Raw genomic sequence first — 14,057 nt, 5'->3', positions numbered from 1 at the left:
CACACCCTTCCCTGTGTCCCCTGAATGCTCCACTTGTCTGAGGTCTGTCCTATATTTTCTAGTATTAACTATCACAAATCCCTATAGGAACGCAGCTCTTCTCCTGCAGTTTGACCCGAAGTCTTACACATATTTGTTCATTTGATTCTCACCACCAGTCTGGGAGCTGGCAGGAGAGGAGTATAAATTTGCTTTACAAATGAGGAAACAAAGGCCTGACACACAACACAGACCTGTGAGTACAGCACCATGTCCCTCCCCTCAGCAGATTTGCTTCTTCTCATCCACTTGCTTGGCACAGGGCTGCTGAGAACATCTCTGTGAAATAGCCTCATTTATCTAATTGTTGGCTGTTTTCCAGATTAAAGCTTTCCAAGGTCTCTTCCACGCCTCCTTCGTGATTTGTCTTGAGCCTCAACTCCTCCCCTCAGTATTCAGGGGCTTTAAAAATATCTGGCCCAACTCACTATTGCTGTTACTTTGCTGTTCTCCTCTTCATATACCTGGTACCCTAGGTCCCCTGGAATACTTGCTGTTTCTCAAGCATAGTCTAAAGGTTCCCACTTCTGTGCCTCAGTTCATGCTGCTCCTTCTCCCTGGCATTCCCTCCTTCCATGCCCTACTACCAAAATCTCAGGCATCCTTCAAGCTCTGCTCAACAGCCACCAGCAGAATGAAACTTTTTATGATGACTGTTCATCTTCCCTGACAGCACTAACAAGACTAGCTCTCTGTTGAGTGAAGATTCCCCTTTTATACCTCTTTTGTAGCCTTTATCACACATCCTGTCATATCATAATTACCCTTTTATCTTTGTCATGTTACTGTAAATCTTTGAAAAGTAGTACCACATGGAACTGCTAACTGTGCCCCCTTGAGCTTACAGGAGGACCTGGAAATAGTGGCTTAGTGGTGTTTCAAAACTCTCATACATATATTTTTCCAACATAGCAAAAATTGAATCATTTGCTGTAATCTTACATGCAATTTACTTTTCAATTGTAATTGTAAAGCAAGGACAACTTCCTGAGCTAGTGCATTTAGATCTATTTAATTCTTTTTAATAACTGCACATCACAATATATGAGTTTCTACTAATTTATTAGCCATTTCCTCTTCCTGAACAATTAATTTTCCTTAATCTTTCGTTATTACAAACACAATTGAAACAATATCTTCACATACACACCTGACATTTGAGGAACTAATTTCCAGCAATGAAATGTTTAGGTAAAAAGATACATACATTTTACACTTTAATAAGTTTTGCCAAATTGCTGTTCAAACAACTGTGCCAATTTATTTATTTATTTTTTTTTCGTATTTTTTTGCAACCCCATTCATCTCTTGGCTGAAGATTCCTTGTTATCCAATGTTCACCTGCTCTTCTTGAAAGGATTCCCCAGGCCTCCTCCCCAGTGTTTATATGGGGAGATAGGGTACTGAATTCGTCCTCTGTTGCCCATCAATTCAAGTTTCTAGCCATTTCCTCTTTCTGAACAATTAATTTTCCTTAATCTTTATTATAACTAAAACTGACACAATATCTTTACACACACACCTGATATTTAAGGAACTCAGAAACTCAAGTTCCTACCTCAATTGTATAATTGACTATGTTACATGGAAGTCAAGTTGATGTGCTAATCTGCACTACTAGCCTGTGAGTTTCTTACAGGCAAGGACGCTGCCTCCTTGTTAATTTTTTTTATATGTTGTAACCCCTTACACAGTACTTTAGGAAGTTTAGGTTATTGTGTGTGTGAGTGTGTGCGTGTGTGTGTGTGTTTGTGTATTGGGAGTGGGGATTTGTGCAGGAGATGAAGAAAGAAGGAAAGGAGTGCTGTGAATGGAGGAAGGGGCACAAGCAAAGCCCAAAGGCTCACAGCCAATGATTTCCAAGCCCTAACATCCTCCCTCCCTTTTTAGAAATTGTAACCAGGGTAGTTGGCCCTAAATCTTGATCATTTGGCATTTTTCCCATAAGTGATAGGAAACTGTTGCCTCTTTGCTCCAGTAGTCTGGTAAAACTCAGCTGTGAGACCCTGAAAACTAGGGAATTTCCTTTTCAGCAGCCCGAGCATGCAGGCTTGATTGAGCCTGGACTGTTGCATCTGAATCCTGTGTCAGTGGTGCAGAGTGAGACTTTTGTTTAGACAGAGCGGTATTGCTTCTTTTCCTATTACCTACTATTTAATCTGAGGCAGCCTGCTTAATTTCTTTAAACTTCAGTTTTCTCATCTGAAAAATAGGAATAACTGTGTCTATTTTGTAAAGTTGTACAGAAATAAGAATATAAGAAGGGAATATGTACGTAAGGGGCCAAGCCCAGCTCCTGGTATATAATACATGCATGATAAACAAAAAACATGCTTATTGTTTTTCAGACCCCTTAACCACCACCAATTAACTATGATGGGCCAGGCACTGATCTTAAAGATCACTTGATTTGACTTTATCAATTTACAGATGACGAAATTGAGTCCCAGAGTGGCAGTCATACAGCAGGTGAGAAGGCCAGGACAAGACTCTCTTTTCTCCAGGCCCAGGGTACGATCCACCACTTCATAGCGATTAGACTTATCTGGGGTACCTTGACCTTTTCTCCTTGACCCAGTGAGATTTCTCCCTCTGTGCCTCCCAGGAGAAGGCACTGCTTTGGAGAGAGACCACCCTGTTTCCTTTCCTTCCTCTGTCCTTCAGCCATCATCTGTTTTATCTCCTCCCATTGTTTCCCCTTCAGCCCTGCTCCTTGACCTCCTCTTCTGTGGCAGATGCTGCTTGATCTCCACAACCATTCCACTTCTTTCCTCCAGGGCCTAAAAAATACTGTGTAATTCCCTTTCTTAAGCTCTAGCACTGGGCAATTTGCACTTAGAGGGTTCTTAAATCCAAGAAGTTGTAGGCACTATCTCTTCCCTGTGGAAGGTTTCCTGAGTGCCATAGTCAACAGAACTCCCTAGGTTTCATATCAATAATTAGTTGAGCACTAACTATGGGCCACGTCAGTTCTAACCACTTTACAGATCTTAACTCATTTGATCTTCATAACAACCTTATGAGGTTGTGAGATAATATCAACAGCACCGATTTACAGATAAGGAAAGTGAGACACAGAAAGATTAAGTCACTTGTTTAGGATTTTATAGCTAAGACTTGGAGAAAGGAGGAAATCAAGCAGTAGGCTCCGGAGCTGCTCCCAGGATCAGGCTACAATGGGTCTTTGCCTTTGCTTCTTCCCCTCTCTGAGCTGTTTCTCCCACTCCCTGACTGTTTTCTTTTGGGAGTTTTCCTTCCTAAATCGCTTGCACACAAATCTTCATTTCAGAGGCAGCTGCTAGAGAATCCGACATTTGGACATCCCTCCAAATCCACCCCAAATATTACCACTGTTCGTAGGTTAATGTATAAAAGGATTTTTTCCCTCTTCGATCAATTTATTCATTCATTCGAAGCACTGCCCTTAGAGAAACTAGTGTAATTTCCAGAAATCGGGGTTGTCCCAGGAAATCCAAGATGATGATGATAATAATGATAAATAATTTTTTTGAAGCAACATGCTAAGTTCCTTCAATGCATTATTTCATTTAATGTTCCAAAACATCATCTGAGAGTACTGCTATTCAGGGAATGCTTCCACCATAATCGTGACCACCCACAGGCACATCACTTCAATTTCTCATCTCCTAATCATTATGATATTTTTAGCTTCCATTTTGATGTCCAACCAAAACCTCAAATTCAGTATGGTCATATCTCAATTCACTACCTCTTCCTGTCCTACAGCCACACTCAGTCCACTGCTCTCCTTGTACCCTGCTTGGTAATGACCTCCTCCACTCTCTTGACTCCTCCCCCTCACCCCGCAGCCAATCCGAGTTATGCTGATTCGTTTTTTGTCATGTCTCTTGGTTCTCTCCCTTCCTTTTCAAATCTAGGTTTTTATATATTCCATCTATTTCTTCCACAACTATCCAAGGCATTTTACCCTTATTTTATACATGAGCCCTCAGAGGCCCAGAAGCCTAAAGCACATTGCCTGAAGCACACAGCTGGTCAAGGACAGTGTCATGATTGAAACCCACATTCCTTCCTCTGGCTCCAAAGCCCATGCTCTTTCTATCACTGAAGTGTATCCCATTAGCATAAGTCCAGGACTGAGATACCTGCAGGTGTAATCAGAAATTACTTTAAATAATTTAGTAACAGTACTTTAAATAACAGTGTACTACTTAGGAGTTATTCCCTTTTCAATTTTCTTTCAACCCTTTAAAATGAATAGAGAAAGTCCCATTTGATGCTAGAGTACCATTGGTATTCTAGCACTTGCAAATCTTCCTTTTCAATAAAAAGAGAGCAGGCCTGAGGCTTAGAACTTTGGCAAGCAACAAAATCTAGCTAGCATTTACTAACATTGTTTTGTCTTCATGGTTACTTTCTATTTATGGCAAATGATACCCGTTTTCCGTGTGTGGTAATGGCAGTCATATAAAATTTTCTTTAAAAATAAATGTATTGAGTTTTAAAAATGAGTCAATAATTTTAAAAATCATAGAAGCTTTAAAAGTCAGTCAATAAGTTAGAAAATTGTAGAACACCTGCTCTTCAGAATAGCAGAAATCACAAAGATGAAATGTGAATAGCTGAAATATGGAGGATAAAAAACCATAATCAAGTTGTTGTGTAGGATATTGGCAATTTTTGCTTGTCAACTCCATGGTACTTCTTCAGAATCAAAAATTTATCTCCTCAATGGCCCTCAAAGCACTTTCTTCCCACTACAGGCTTGTTCAGTTTAGAGTAGAAAGGCCCTTAGATGTTACCAAGCCCAACTTCCCATTTCATAAATGAAGACTGAGGCTTAAAGAAAGAAGGCAACTTGCTTAAGGTTACATAGAACATGATAGCTGCTTTGGGACTAGCACCTAGGTCTCCTAATCCCCCATCCATGCACTCTTCACTGAACCAAACTACTGCCATCATATATATGTGTGTGTGTGTGTACATATATGTATATCTGAATATGTGTGTGTGTATATATATATACATTCACCATCACACAGTGTTCTTTCCTATACGTGAAGGAGACTCAAGCAATTCCTCTCAGATTCAGCAAAAGAAGATTCAGTTAGGGCAGGAGCAGCGGCTCACGCCTGTAATCCCAGCACTTTGGGAGGCCGAGGTGGGTGGATCACGAGGTCAGAAGATCAAGACTATCCTGGCTAACAGTGAAACCCTGTCTCTACTAAAAATACAAAAAAAATTAGCCAGGCATGGTGGCGGGTGCCTGTAGTCGCAGCTACTCGGGAGGCTGAGGCAGGAGAATGGTGTGAACCCAGGATGAGGAGCTTGCAGTGAGCTGAGATTGTGCCACTGCACTCCAGCCTGGGAGACAAAGTGAGACTCCATCTCGGAAAAAAAAAAAAAAAAAAGAAGAAGATTCAGTTAAGCACTGTACTCTGAGGCATCTATTGTATTGTATGTAATGACTTAATTTCTCTCTTATGTCCCTAGGAGGGTAAGAGATATGTCCCAGCTTTGGGAAAAATAATTCTCTGTAGAGCTTAATTCTCTTGCAAAATCTCAATTTGAGAAAAGCTGCTAGAGCTTAACCCCTTTGAATGCTGATTCTCTTCAGGCCAAGGAGTCTTTTGAATGGCCAACTGAAGTCTCCTCTGCTTAAATTTAATGCTATCTCCTTTTGTTCAGTGCTTCTAAGATGTGAAGAATTTATTAGCATGTATCATAAAACTGTAGCGTAGCAGGAAATTAAATTCATCTAGTATAATCAGCTGTTTGGAAAGCTTTGCTGGTTGCTCTGCTCTAAGTTATGGTTGCCAAGGTGATTGCAAATTGATTGTTTGACTTGTTCTAGCATCTTTCCAGGTATTGATGTTAAGTTTAGACATTGACAAACCTAAGCAGGAATAAAAGAGGCCTGCCATGATGGTAAAAGGGACTCTAGAACCCCGGGAACAAGGGATGTTTAACCTGAAGAGGTTTTGTTTGCTAAGGAGAACTTGAAAGGATTCTCCCAAAAGCTAGGACAGAGAAGAGACTTGTTTTTAGTGGCCTCAAGGGGGCAGAGTTAAGATCCATGGGTAGAAGTGAGAAGATGGATTTCAGTTCAATAATGGGATAGCTAGAGAAATAGACACCTGCAAAAGGGGCTGGTGAGTTTGCCCTCACTAGAGATAGCTCTGAGTTTTGGTGGGTGCATTGTGTAAGGAGCTGACTAGATTGTGAGATGCTTCATTCAAAAGACGCTGACATCCCATCTAGCTATATTGCTCAATGATAACAGTAATTTTCGGAATCATTCTGCTTTCTAAAGAACCAAGTTTTGTCTCTCTTTTCAATTGTTTTTCACAGCAATCCAAGTTAAAAGTAAATTAGCGACTATCCATGTTCAAATGATCCTTTCATATATATGATTAGATAGGATCAATATGCATTCTATATTTTTTTTTATTCAAAAATAAGATACTAACAGTAAGGTGTTTCTTCTACGGCAGCATGCTAAGCACTTGACGTGCATTTAATCTCATTTAATGTAAATTTAATGGGATAATGCTGTACAGAGACATTTTTAAGGCAACCATTTTAAACTGTTGTTTGAAAAGAAATCTACAGATGTTTCTGTGCTGCAGGATCATACACAAGAAAGAACTCTTGTCTAAGTCAAGACCCAGTATAAGATTTTCCTAACCCATATGGCTATTGGTGTGAGGGCATGCTCCGGCACCATGGAACCTTACTCCTATTCAAACATTCATTAGGTAAATCCAAATGTGAGGTTTTATTCCTGTTTGACAGGCAGGAAACGACAAATCAGTGTCTTAAGGGATTGACAAAACATGTAATTAGATGCTATCAATCACCATAAAAGAGCCTGCTTTTTCTTACATCAGATAAAGGTGCATTTAGTCTACTAAGAGCTTTCCAGTTCAAATGAAGCATTAACTCTCTAAGGTCACGTGAACAGTAAGCAGGGTTACTCGAACTCCTCTGCTGGGAAATAAAATAACGGCATTAGGCAGGGAAAACTTGTGAGGCCATGAGCAGACCTGGACTCCTAATTTTCCTTAACACTTTGGCCTGGACACTTCTTGTTTTTTCACTTCAGTAACCTCATTGGCAAACTTGGGGGAAATAAACTAAATAATATATTAAGCTCTTTCCCAGTCTAACTGTCTCTAAACCTATAATCACAAAAGGAGGTCAGGAGAAAAGACTCTTAGTTAGCAGACTACATCTTGACATTTCTACCAGCTTGGTGAAACAGCAGGGAGAGAGTGCACATCCATTCATCAAGGCTGGAGGGCAAAGGCCCAGAACTTCCTAATTGATATAAGCAGATTCTCCTTCTTTTTTGATTATTATTATACTTTGAGTTCTGGGATACATGTGCAGAACATGCAGGTCTGTTACATAGGTATACACGTGCCATGGTGGTTTGCTGCACTCATCAACCCGTCATCTACATTAGGTATTTCTCCTAATGCTATCCCTTCCCTAGGCCTCCACCCCCAGACAGGCCCTGGTGTGTGATATTCCTCTCCCTGTGTCCAAGTGTTCTCATTGTTCAACTCCCACTTATGAGTGAGAACATGAGGTGCTTGGTTTTCTGTTTCTGTGTTAGTTTGCTGAGAATGATGGTTTCCAGCTTCATCCATGTCCCTGCAAAGAGCCTGAACTCACCCTTTTTTATGGCTGCATAGTATTCCATGGTGTATATGTGCCACATTTTCTTTGTCAAGTCTATTATTAACGGGCATTTGGGTTGGTTCCTAGTCTTTGCTGTTGTGAACAGTGCTGCAATGAACATATGTGTTCATGTGTCTTTATAGTAGAATGATTTATAATCCTTTAGGCATATACTCAGTAATGGGATTGCTGGGTCAAATGTTATTTCTTGTTCTAGATCCTTGAGGAATTGCCACATTGTCTTCCACAATGGTTGAACTAATTTACATTCCCATCAACATTGTAAAAGTGTTCCCATTTCTCCAGATCCTCTCCAGCACCTATTATTTCCGACTTTTTTTTTTTTTTTTTTTTTTTTTGAGATGGAGTCTCACTCTGTCGCCCAGGCTGGAGTGCGGTGGCATAATCTCAGCTCACTGCAACCTCCACCTCCCAGGTTCAAGCAATTCTCCTGTCTCAGCCCCAGAGTAGCTGAGACTACAGGGGTGCCACAACTTCTGGCTAATTTTTGTATTTTTATTAGAGACGAACTTTCACCATGTTGGTCAGGCTGCTCTCGAACTCCTGACCTTAAGTGATCCACCCGCCTCAGCCTCCCAAAGTGCTGGGATTACAGGTGTGAGTCACTGCGCCCTCCCTGTTTCCTGATGTTTTAATGATGGCCATTGTATCTGGTGTGAGATGGTATTTCATTGTGGTTTTGATTTGCATTTCACTAATAATTAGTATTGATGAGCTTTTTTTCATATGTTTGTTGGCTGCATAAATGTCTTTTTTTGAGAAGTGTCTGTTCATATCCTTTGCCCACTTTTTGATGAGGTTGTTTTTTCTTGTAAATTTGTTTAAGTTCTTTGTAGATTCTGGATATTAGCCCTTTGTCAGATGGATGAATTACAAAATTTTTCTCCCATTCTGTAGGTTGCCTATTCACTCTGACGACAGTTTCTTTTGCTGTGCAGAAGCTCTTTAGTTTAATTAGATCCCATTTGTCAATTTTGGCTTTTGTTGCCATCGCCTCTGGTGTTTTGGCCATGAAGTGTTTGCCCATGCCTGTGTCCTGAATAGTATTGCCTAGGTTTTCTTCTAGGGTTTTTATGGTTTTAGGTCTTACGTTTAAGTATTTAATTCATCTTGAGTTAATTCTTGTATAAAGTTTAAGGAAGGGGTGCAGTTTCAGTTTTCTTCATATGGCTAGCCAGTTCTTCTTGATTTAGCATTTGTGGGTTTTAAAAAAAGAGTTTCCCAAAATATTCAGTTAAACTTTTAAGTGACTTATGTGTATATCTAAATACATGATCAGTTAATATTTGTCTTAAAGGGGTTTTCTTTGTTCTTTTCTTATTATAGGAAGGTTAAACAATATGCTTATTTATGCCATAGCTTCACAAACAGGAAGGAGGTTTTAAATGGTTTAGTTCCACAATTTGAGTAGATGTGTATTTAAAGAAACGTTGTTGCATAACAAATACTGCCTCTTCCTAAAATGCATCATGCCAGAGCCAATTTTGGAAAACACAAATATGAGGTGAGTATATTTTGAAAACTATGTGAATATAATAGATCCTTAATTAATATTTGTGGATTTTATGGGAAATACTTGTTTTCTAAGGCATCTGTCTTGCAAAAAGTCAGTTTCTGCTGTGAAGGATGTTAAAGGGGACATGTAGGTTAAATTCTGTTTCTGAGTTTTGCTTCCAGAGTAAACACCCAACTTACTTTTGCCCTAAAGTATTTTATTGTTCTAGTAGAGAAGACTAACAATATATTCTAAACCGCTAAGTAATTTACATAAACTTCACTTACAAACTGTATTTGTGTGACACTTATATGAGCAAAAGCATTTTCATATTTCTTACTATATTATTCAATTCTTGCTCACCCCAATGGAAGTGACTTTATCCCCCTTTAGAGATAATGGAAATTAGGTATTTTTGATTTCTCTTAGAAAAAAAAAATGAACTAGAAAGCTCCAAGTTTGGTGAATCCGGAACGTGGGTATTCCAATTCCAGTTGTAGTGCTTCCTCCCTGTCCATCACTCCTGTCTGCATGTAATTATGCAATACATTGAAAAGATTAAAAGGTGGGTCTTAGATTCAGGCAGACCTGGGTCAAATCCAGATTCTGGCACAGCCCAGCCATTGCCCCTGGGAAAGCCATTTTCCTCTTCAAACCTCATTTGTTAATTAAGCTAAAAATAGTCCCCACCCCCATGGGACTGTGGGAAGGATTACATAGAATAATGCATGAAAAGCACATAGCAGAATGGTCCATAAATGTTAGCCATTGTTATGTTATTATGTAATCTACAAAGTATGTTTAGTTACACTTCATGAAATAGTTTCAGTTTTTCAAAGACACCACTAATACATGGGAAATCAAACCCTGAAAATTAATTTCACTTTAGCAGTAAAGTCACATGCCAGATGCAAAGGATAGTATTTCATGAACAAAGATCTTACTTTTGAGGTTTGGTCTTACTTTTTTTATTTCATAAGGAAGAAATATATATATATATTTTATATATATTTGTTATTTATTTATTTATTTGAGATGGAGTCTTGCTCTGTCTCCTAGGCTGGAGTGCAGTGGCACGGTCTCACCTCACTGCAACCTCCACCTCCCAGGTTCAAGTGATTCTCTTGTCCCAGCCTCCCGAGTAGCTAAGACTACACGTGCACGCCTGGCTAATTTTTGTATTTTTAGTAGAGACAGAGTTACACCATATTGGCCAAGATCTTTTGCTTTCTATAGCTCCAAATGTTCTTAATGTTAAGACACTCTTAAGACTCTGAACCATATGAATTTGCCATTTTGGTAAGTCACAGACGCCAGATGGTGGCAATTTCATATGGTGCAACCCGAAAGATTAACAAACTCTCCAGCAGATGAAAGGATTTTTTTAGTTGCATTGGGATTACTGAAGAAATTGTTTGAATTCTCAGTGCATCTCCAGTTCAACAGATAATGAGGGAGTGATGCCACACTCTCAAGAGTTAAAAACAAAACAAACAAAAAAAATTAAAACAAAAGTACACAACTTTCTCTCTCCGTCCGGAAATACATACATGCATACTCCTGCTCCAGGTGAAATCCAAAGGGTAAAACTGTCTTCATGCCTGCAAATTCCCAAGGAGGGCACCCAAAGTACTTGACAGCGAGTGTGCTGAGGAAGTCGGCAGCTGTTGAAGTCACCTCCTGTGCTCTTGCCAAATGTTTGAAAGTGAATATACTGGGTTACCGGGTGTATGTTGAGAGGGCGGCATCAGCAGTGCTTGGGTGAGGGAAGTTTGTGAGTACCCAGATGGAGACATCCGTGTCTGTGTCGCTCTGGATGCCTCCAAGCCAGCGTGTGTGTTTACTTTCTGTGTGTGTCACCATGCCTTTGTGCTTCTGGGTGCTTCTGTGTGTGTTTGTGGCCGCGTTTCTGTTTTGGACAGGGATGACTTTGTGCCTGACAGCTTCTGTGTGAGCGCGCGCGCGCGTGTGCATGTCGGTGAGCTGGGAGGGTGTGTCTCAGTGTCTATGGCTGTGGTTCCGTATAAGTCTGAGCATGTCTGCTGGGGTGTATTTGTGCCTGTATGTGCGTGCCTCGGTGGGCACTCTCGTTTCTCTCCCAATGTGGGGCAGTGCCGGTGTGTGCTGCCCTCTGCCCTGAGACCTCAGGCCGCGCAGGCGCCCAGGGCAGGCAGGTAGCGGCCACAGAAGAGCCAAAAGCTCCCGGGTTGGCTGGTAAGCACGCCAGCTCCAGCTTTAGCCCTCTGGGGCCAGCCAGGGTAGCCGGGAAGGAGTGGTGGCCCGCCCGCCGGGGAGCAGTTGGGCCCCGCCCGGGCCAGCTCCAGCAGAGGGAGGGCGAGAGGAGGGGGGGAAAGGGGATGGGTGCCTCGCCCCTTCGGGCCTGCCGCCGTGCCATTGGCCGAAAGTTCCCTTACGTCACGGCGAGGGCAGTTCCCCTAAAGTCCTGTGCACATAACGGGCAGAGCGCACTCCGAGGCGGCTTCTCCAGAGCACAGGCTGGAACTGGCGGGCACCGCGAGCCCCTGGCACCCGACAAGCTAAGTGTGCAAGACGTGTCCCCACCACACCCACCCCACGGCCACTGAATGAGGCTTCCAGGCGTCCGCTTGCGGCCCGCAGAGCCCCGCCGGGGGTCTGCCCGCTGAGGCGCCTGCAGACAGTGCGCTCACCTGCCAGACTGCGCGCCATGGGGCAACCCGGGAACGGCAGCGCCTTCCTGCTGGCACCCAACGGAAGCCATGCGCCGGACCACGACGTAACGCAGGAACGGGACGAGGCGTGGGTGGTGGGCATGGGCATCGTCATGTCTCTCATCGTCCTGGCCATCGTGTTTGGCAATGTGCTGGTCATCACAGCCATTGCCAAGTTCGAGCGTCTGCAGACGGTCACCAACTACTTCATCACTTCACTGGCCTGTGCTGACTTAGTCATGGGCTTGGCAGTGGTGCCCTTTGGGGCCGCCCATATTCTCATGAAAATGTGGACTTTTGGCAACTTCTGGTGCGAGTTTTGGACTTCCATTGATGTGCTGTGCGTCACGGCCAGCATTGAGACCCTGTGCGTGATCGCAGTGGATCGCTACTTTGCCATTACTTCACCCTTCAAGTATCAGAGCCTGCTGACCAAGAATAAGGCCCGGGTGATCATTCTGATGGTGTGGATCGTGTCAGGCCTTACCTCCTTCTTGCCCATTCAGATGCACTGGTACCGGGCCACCCACCAGGAAGCCATCAACTGCTACGCCAAGGAGACCTGCTGTGACTTCTTCACGAACCAAGCCTATGCCATTGCCTCCTCCATCGTGTCCTTCTACGTTCCCCTGGTGATCATGGTCTTCGTCTACTCCAGGGTCTTTCAGGAGGCCAAAAGGCAGCTCCAGAAGATTGACAAATCTGAGGGCCGCTTCCATGCCCAGAACCTTAGCCAGGTGGAGCAGGATGGGCGGACAGGGCATGGACTCCGCAGATCTTCCAAGTTCTACTTGAAGGAGCACAAAGCCCTCAAGACGTTAGGCATCATCATGGGCACTTTCACCCTCTGCTGGCTGCCCTTCTTCATCGTTAACATTGTGCATGTGATCCAGGATAACCTCATCCCTAAGGAAGTTTACATCCTCCTAAATTGGGTGGGCTATGTCAATTCTGCTTTCAATCCCCTTATCTACTGCCGGAGCCCAGATTTCAGGATTGCCTTCCAGGAGCTTTTGTGTCTGCGCAGGTCTTCTTTGAAGGCCTGTGGGAATGGCTACTCCAGCAACAGCAATGGCAACACAGGGGAGCAGAGTGGATATCACCTGGAACAGGAGAAAGAAAATAAACTGCTGTGTGAAGACCTCCCAGGCACGGAAGACTTTGTGGGCCATCAAGGTACTGTGCCTAGCGATAACATTGATTCACCAGGGAGGAGTTGTAGTACAAATGACTCACTGCTGTAAAGCAGTTTTTCTACTTTTTAAGACCACCCCCCCAACAGAACACTAAACAGACTATTTAACTTGAGGGTAATAAAAGTAGAATAAAATTGTATAGAGATATGCAGGAGGAGGGGCATCCTTCTGCCTTTTTTATTTTTTTAAGCTGTAAAAAGAGAGAAAACTTATTTGGTGATTATTTGTTATTTGTACAGTTCAGTTCCTCTTTGCATGGAATTTGTAAGTTTATGTCTAAAGGGCTTTAGTCCTAGAGGACCTGAGTCTGCTATGTTTTCATGACTTTTCCATGTATCTACCTCACTATTCAAGTATTAGGGGTAATATATTGCTGCTGGTAATTTGTATCTGAAGGAGATTTTCCTTCCCACACCCTCGGACTTGAGGATTTTGAGTATCTCGGACCTTTCAGCTGTGAACATGGACTCTTCCCCGCTCCTCTTATTTGCTCACACGGGGTATTTTAGGCAGGGATTTGAGGAGCAGCTTCAGTTGTTTTCCTGAGCAAAGTCTAAAGTTTACAGTAAATAAATTGTTTGACCATGCCTTAATTGCACCTGTTTCTCCAAAACCCCTTGTCTGGAGTGCCACTGCCTCCCCGACTGGAAACGACAGGTAACTACTTGTAATAACTGCCCATGACTTAATGTAGAATGATACAAGAATGACATGCACAGATTGCTTAACCCTTTCATTTGCCTTTGAATCTGCTGCTGCAAAGCTGCATCTCTCCTGACACTCATGCCCCAAATCAATTCTGCCTGCTCTTAGTATAGCTCAACTCACCCTATGGTTATTGTTCTGTGTTGTTACCTCAGAAACACTGACTCACAGAAGCGGAGTTATGGGCATATGTTTTTTTTCTCTCCACGCGCCCCTACCACCCACCTTCCAGTTCTACTTGTT

At 42.6% G+C, this 14,057-nt stretch overlaps 1 protein-coding gene across 1 annotated transcript; it reads left to right on the top strand.

Annotated features, from left to right (window-relative positions):
• The first annotated feature begins 11,688 nt into the window (after positions 1–11,688).
• Positions 11,689–13,697, top strand: ADRB2 (adrenoceptor beta 2). Its single transcript, XM_008014922.3, has one exon. The coding sequence runs from the start codon at positions 11,910–11,912 to the stop codon at positions 13,155–13,157; it is 1,248 nt and encodes a 415-aa protein (XP_008013113.3). The 5' UTR covers positions 11,689–11,909; the 3' UTR covers positions 13,158–13,697.
• The last annotated feature ends 360 nt before the right edge of the window (positions 13,698–14,057 follow it).

This window comes from Chlorocebus sabaeus, chromosome 23 (genome assembly GCF_047675955.1).
Source record: "Chlorocebus sabaeus isolate Y175 chromosome 23, mChlSab1.0.hap1, whole genome shotgun sequence".
NCBI classification, from domain to species: Eukaryota; Metazoa; Chordata; class Mammalia; order Primates; family Cercopithecidae; genus Chlorocebus; species Chlorocebus sabaeus.
This window is presented reverse-complemented; position numbering and strand designations above follow the sequence as displayed.

Coding starts and splice junctions, on each gene's coding strand:
- ADRB2 (XM_008014922.3), top strand. CDS start 11,910: ATGGGGCAACCCGGGAACGGCAGCGCCTTCCTGCTGGCACCCAACGGA.